The following is a 6,693-nucleotide window of genomic DNA, read 5'->3' as shown; positions in this document are numbered from 1 at the left end:
GACAATAAAGCACTGGGAAGGCATACCTCAGGAACCTCCCAGAGCATCTACTTTTGTGTGAGAGACCCTGCTGTTCTCTGCCAGGATGACCTCTCTGTTAGGACTAGATCCCTACCCATTGACCACCTGCTTCTTTCTGTCAGACTGGACCTGAAAATATCCCTGAATCTGGCATTTCCCTGACACCACCCAGGGCGTAGACCTTACCCAGGGCAAAGTCCTCTGTCAGTGTTCCCTACCCCGTTTCTATCTTCATTTCCTGATCTGAGATAGACATTTATGGCCCGCCAATAAATGCAGAGATTCAAAGTCCATACCCATAGGTCTAACACACACAGATATATTGATGTGAGGGAGACTACGAAAAGAATGGCACAGTTCATGATGAGCTCCTCCATGGCTCCTGACTCTGAAGCAGCTGGCCTGGTTCATCCACTCTGTAACTAAATCTTCCAGCCATCCCTGCTGTCTGGTTTCCACAGCATGAAATCATTCCACTGCAACACATTCATGCCCCTGGTGCTCATGCTGGTTGTCAGTCTCCTCAAGCCATGTTTAGGTAAGCTATCCAGGATAGACTCTCTTGGTCCACTTCTTGCTAATTAACACTTTGAGTTCTTTACTTATAATTGTAGAACAATGGGGTAGGTGCATCTTTTTTGTTTGTAGTCTCCCAGGTTCTCTTTTTCAAGCTTAGAATTTACAATACAAGGACCTGGGGGGGGCAATGGATCAGTAAGAAGAATTCAGGCACTGTAGACATTATGAAAGTAGTGAAGAAATGCTGTGTGGGTGTCAGAGAGGTCACAGAAGTTGGGAAGGGCAAGCCCAGAACTCTGAGGTAAGTGTGTTAGGTTTTTGTCAGTGATGAGGTCTGACGAGGCAAGTGAGGTCTATAAACAGCTTGCTTTCTGATTTGAGTGGGTGGGTACTGGTACATTTGAGAAAAGGAATGGTCATGTCGGCTGAGTCAGAAACATTGTCATATGTAACATAAGGTTGGGAAAGATATCCTTATCTTTGATGTGGGAGCTGCCTTATTTGGACAGAAATCTATTCTTCTCTTTCCTTCCAGTGATCACTTAATAAAAAAATCTGATTTATAAGATATTAACTAGTTGAGTAAAAATTCCCAAAGGACACTGGAGTCTAGAACAGGCACAAGTCTTTGGGTAGTCAGTGTTCATCAGTAAAAGGTTAAAATGAGTCCTTACCTTCCCTCTATGAAGCACCATCCAATTGCCTGCCTATCTACCCATGTCTGTCTCACTAAACACTAAAAAAAGGTAAATAAAAACATTCATAACATCCTATAGTACACAGTAGTATGGCTATAATTCACAATAACCTATTACATATTTCATGAATAGCTAGAAGAAAGGAACTCAAAATCTCCAAACACAAAGTAATTTTAAGGAGAGGAAAATGTTAACTAATACTTCATAGTATATATTGTAAGCATGTATCAAATTATCACATAGTAGTCCATAAATATGTACAGCTAAAATACTAAAAATTAATTTTAAAACATATGCTATGTTTTCTTAGCATCTATTAATTTTACAAAGTTATGGGTTTCATTATGATATTTCCATACATGCATATAATGTTCTTTGATCACATTCACTTTCTCTATCACCCTTTCTTCTCCCTTTCCTCTTCCTTCTTCCCCCTTTTCTGTTTCCCACATTCCTAAAAGTTCCCCTTTTACTTTCATTTCCTCCCCAAATTCCACATGAGAGAAAATATGTGAAGCCTGTCTTTGTGAGGCTGGATTGTTTCACTTAACATGATGGTCTCCTGTTCCATCCATGTTACTGAAAATGACAGAATTTCATTCTTCTTTATGCCTGAATACATAATACAAATGAATACAAATGCTCTGTTGTGAATATACATCACATTTTCTTTTTTCCATTCATCTGTTGATGGGCACCTAGGCTGATTGCATAACTCAGGAATATGTTAACTTTTCACACAAAATCTATACATGTTACTTTTCGGAGCACCTCTCCTTTAAGTTTGTTCTCACACATTTTCTAGTGAGCTTCTTGGCTTCCTTGCTGTTTTCAGGAGAGGCAGCAGGGGATCGTGGAAGGCACAGTCCAGGCAGAAATTTAATTTTTTAACATTCCCATTTCCTCTGCTTTTGAGCTTTGTGGCTCATAACTTCTCAAAGTGTCAGTTTGCTTGCTATGACATGAAGCTCGTATCACATTCCTGACAGGACTGTAAGAGGACTTCATGAGTTTGTGCATGGAAAACCCCCAGCACATGGCTCTCATGGTGCAGTGTGTTCAACTGCTTGTACTGCACACTGTGTTCTTGCTTCTTCCCAGAGGAAGAAAAAGTAAAAATTGGAAGGAGTTTCTGTACACAACACAAATGACAGCTTCAAAGCCTGGCCTGAGAAATAGGTTCCCTCAGCTCAGGAGCCTCTTCAGAGTTCTGAAGGCAGCACTAACAGCAGCCAAGCTGGTTCTCCAAAAAAGATCCAGTGAAGAAGCTGGTCTGTAGGTGGTTTGTTTAGGAGGTGATTCTGGGAGACAAAAGTGAAGGGATGGGGAGAGTAAAGGGTGAAAATAGGAAAGCCACCGAGGTTGTGCTAAAAAGCAAGTTACTGATGAGAGTAACTGAGACTCAGACCCATTGAGAAACTTACAGGGAACTTGTAGAGGAATTATTGAGATAGTGGCTAGAATTATCTCGATGAGTTTGAGGACAGATTGAGAGCTTCCATCTATCACTGGTTATGATGTGACCTCTGGGTTGTTAAAATCTCAGGACTTCTGAGCTGCCCTGCTTCTGTACATTTCGAATAGGGGAGGGAGTCCTCAGCAGAGAGCAGAAGGCAGAGGCTAGGCTCCTAGGGTGAAGCTGCCAGCAGGTGTGGGGTGGGCCCAACCTACTGCAGGATACTCAGGGGTAGAGTACGGGTTAAGGGTTAGTTCTTAACCTCTGCTGTTCCAGGTAAGCAACTGAACAGAGACCACACTTACAATATCACAGTTCATCTTAGTAACAGTCTTCTACAAGAGATGTGTGAAGTTCTTTTCAGAAAGATTTGTAAAAGCATATTTAAAATAATAAATAATTGGTGCTAAAATAAAAAAGTTTACTTATTTTGAAATTTACACATGAAACTATCTTCTCTCCAATTCATATGCATTCCCTGCATAGTTATGTGCCTAAATTTGTAGGCAAATACATGTGAATTAATCAAGAGAAAATGGCTGGGTTCAAAGGGATGCATACACAAAAGTTAAAGGGAGTGGGTCTCCCCAGTGTGTGGTCTCTCTCTAAGAAGGAATCTCTTACAGAGTGTTAAATAGGACTTAAGCCAGGAAAATTGCTGAAATGAGCATTAAACAGGTGAGCAGTAAGAAAAGAAAATGGGCTGGAGGGGAAAGAGAGAGGGTAGGGGGTGGGGGGAGAGAAACAGCCCAAACAAATGTATGCACATATGAATAAACAAGAAAAAAATGAAAAGAAAATGGTGCTCAAGATTCACAGATGCAACCCTTGTTTGTGATGCTCATGCTCTGTGCTGGATGCAGGGAATGCTTTGCTGAGCAAAACAGGCAGGCCCTGTCCACACACGGCTAAGACTTCTGCAAGGAAAAGCTCATGGAAAGCAAATAATGATCACATTTGAAACCAGACCAGGAAGAAGTTTGAAAATGAAGGTGAGGTTCAAGATCAATCAAGAAAATATGAACAAAATGAAGATAAGGCATATTAAAAAAGTATTAAATTGAGTATGATTAAAGGCTAAAATCATAAAGTGGAAGAAAATATTATGCAGGTATAAAAGTATAGAAAGAATATACCACAATAGGAACACACTAAAAGAGAAATCTCTGAGATGAAAACTGCAGTATCTCCTTGCCGTGCTATAATAGTGAATCTTTCAGATTTTGGCAGAACAAAGGAAACCAGAGCTTCAGGATCCAGACCCAAAATCCAAGGGTTCCACATGTCAGGTCTGACCATTCACCCCACACCAAATAAAGCAACAAGTAATGGTAAAGGGCAGGGAAAGGTATATTGCACAGCATAGACAGCCACGTGAAGAGGTGAAGTGAGCACTTCAGCCCATGATGAGCCATCTTTAGGGTACAGATGAGCTTTTGGTTTAAATAGAAAAGGTATTGGGGTGGAAGGTGAAAGATATGCACAATTAAACAGTCCTGGTCAAATTTTGGCCTGGTTGATCATTATGGAGTGTTATGGGTTTGTTATCACTGCTATCACTTGTGGGGAGCAACAATCTGGTTACGATAAGCAAAATCATTGTTGCCTGGCTAGTGGTCTGTCATGAGGGGCCTCTGTTGTTCCTTCTTCAGGGCAGTTTCCTCCATTCCTCTTTGTAAACACATTATCTGTAATTCCTGTTCTTCCTGGATGCCAAGGTAGCTGCAAGGTGAATGGCTTAGAACAATCACAGATACAAAAGGGAGACAGAGATGCCCAGATTTTCTCCCACTTTGTGTTCTCTAGTAAAGTGTTAGTGTTTTTCAGCAAAAGCAGCTTAAGTACCTGTTACACAAATAGATAACAAAACCAAGAAGCACAAGCAGAAATTTGACCTATGGTCAGAAAGTGTGTATTCCCCTGTTGTATTGATGGAATATTTACAAAACATATTCATGTGTTAGAAAGAAACAAATAGCCCCAAACTGGAGATTCATGGCCATACCCATCCTCCCTGGGTCATTGTAAAAAGGGAGGTATTTGATTTTAAGCAAAGAGGATGGAAAAGGGGAGTGATGTGAATTTTAGTGAGGCATATAGGCAAAAGAGAAAGAATGCCAATATAGGATCTCCTCTAGTCAGCAGATCTGCATTTGGAACACGCCTGTCATTTATCTGGACATAGTTTTTAATCTTGCTAATGGGAACATTAGTAAAGCACCCCTGGGGATGTTTGTCAGGACTGAGTCAGGTAACTGATGAGGACATATTCTGTCAAGTGTAAGGGGATATACAGATTTAAGTCCCTCAGTGGAGTAAGGAGATCATGTTAAGTGTTCCATGCCCTTCACCTCCTCACTCCAGTTCTCCACAGGACACACCAACATGGGTTTTACTCAGTTATCTCTTGTGTTTCCTCCCACAGGACAGTGGCAGGTGGTTGGGCCAGAGAAGCCCATCCGGGTCTTTGCTGGGGAGGATGCAGTGTTCCCCTGCTTCCTCTCTCCTGAGGCAAATGCCCATGTCATGGAAGTGCGGTTCTTCAAAGAACACTTCTCTGACATAGTCCACCTCTACCAGGATGGTAAAGACCAGAAATATATGCAGATGCCAGCCTATCAAGGGAGAACAGAGCTGGTGAAGGACTTCATCATGGATGGGCATGTGTTCCTAAGGCTGAAGAAAGTCTCTCCCTCAGATGCTGGCCTGTATGGGTGCTGGTTCAGCTCCCAGACTCATGAGCAGGAGGCCATCTGGGAACTGCAGGTAACAGGTCAGTTGCTGATTTCAGAGAACTCATGACTGACTTGCTGGTAGAATCATTCTAGACTTTGTAAGCAGTCTTGTAAAAGTGAATTTTTTTCCTGTCTTAGGTCATTTACTTAGCAGACAGCTAAGTGTAGAGTTCTGTCATCTTATCCCATGTATAGATTCATGCAACTACCACATCAAATCATTGATCTGTCCCCTCACCACAAAGATCTCTCTCTGATGCCCTTCGATACCCACACCCACAGTCCTCTCTCACTTCTCTCACCACCATCTCCCACCTCTGGAAATCATTAATACGTTCTCTAAGAATGCTATATAATAATGGAATCATACAGCATGTGACTTTTTGATATTTTTCTTCAGCATAATGAACTTGAGCTGGGCACCTGTAGCTCACACCTGTGATTCTAGTTACTCAGGAGGCAGAGATCAGGAGGATCACGGTTCAAAGTCCTAGGCAAATAGTTCAAGAGACCCTATCTCAAAAAACCCTTCACAAAAATAGGGCTGGTGGAGTGGCTCAAGTTGAAGGCCCTGAATTCAAGACCCAGTTCCACAAAAGAAAAAAATGAATTTGACATCAATCCAAGTTGTTTCTTTTATTATTAGTTCAAAAATCAATAGATTTTTGCTTGTGCATGTTTTCTTTTCTCTCAGATAAATACTTAGGACCAAATTTGTGGGATGTATAGTAGATGTATGTTTAGGTTTTTTCCTTTTTACTAATAGAGTGTCTTAGTCAGTTCAGGATGTTGTAGCAAAATACCATAGACTTGTGGTAACAATAATTTTATTTCTTATGGTCTAGAGGCTGGAAATCCAAGATTAGGGTAGAGCATGATTGGGTTCTGGTGAGAGTGCACATCAAGGTTACAACCTGCTGATTTCTTGTAATTTTACAGGGCACAAAATAGACACAATAGATCCCTGGAATCCCCATTCATACGAGCTCCAATCTCATGACCTAATTAACCTCCCAAATTACATTTTACTTTCTGCTTTTCAGTGTGGAAGTCCTTATGACTCTTCCTTGTTTCATTGCTCTCACTGGAAACTCCCAGTTCTGTGCTCAACAGAAATGTTGAAACTGTTTGTCTTTGTCTTGCTCCTGATCTTAGAAGGAAAATTTTAATCCTTTCCCAGTGAATATGATATTCCCGGTGGATTTGCCACATGTGGCCTTACTTATGTTAAGGAAGTTCTCTTCTTTTCCAAATTTGCTGAGTA

At 41.2% G+C, this 6,693-nt stretch overlaps 1 protein-coding gene across 2 annotated transcripts in view; it reads left to right on the top strand.

Moving 5' to 3' along the window:
- Positions 1–326: 326 nt before the first annotated feature.
- LOC109692221 (butyrophilin-like protein 3) overlaps positions 327–6,693 on the top strand; it is a 33,518-nt gene continuing 27,151 nt past the window's right edge. For both annotated transcript variants that reach the window (XM_074057506.1, XM_074057505.1), the window contains exons 1-2: positions 327–559; positions 5,120–5,467. In XM_074057506.1, the coding sequence (XP_073913607.1) occupies positions 484–559; positions 5,120–5,467 (424 nt within the window). In that variant the 5' untranslated portion in view covers positions 327–483. The remainder of the gene's footprint in view (positions 560–5,119; positions 5,468–6,693) is intronic.

The sequence above is a fragment of the Castor canadensis genome, chromosome 16, assembly GCF_047511655.1.
Source record: "Castor canadensis chromosome 16, mCasCan1.hap1v2, whole genome shotgun sequence".
Lineage (NCBI taxonomy): Eukaryota > Metazoa > Chordata > Mammalia > Rodentia > Castoridae > Castor > Castor canadensis.
The sequence above is the reverse complement of the archived record's forward strand: the minus strand, read 5'-3'. Positions and strand labels throughout refer to the sequence as shown.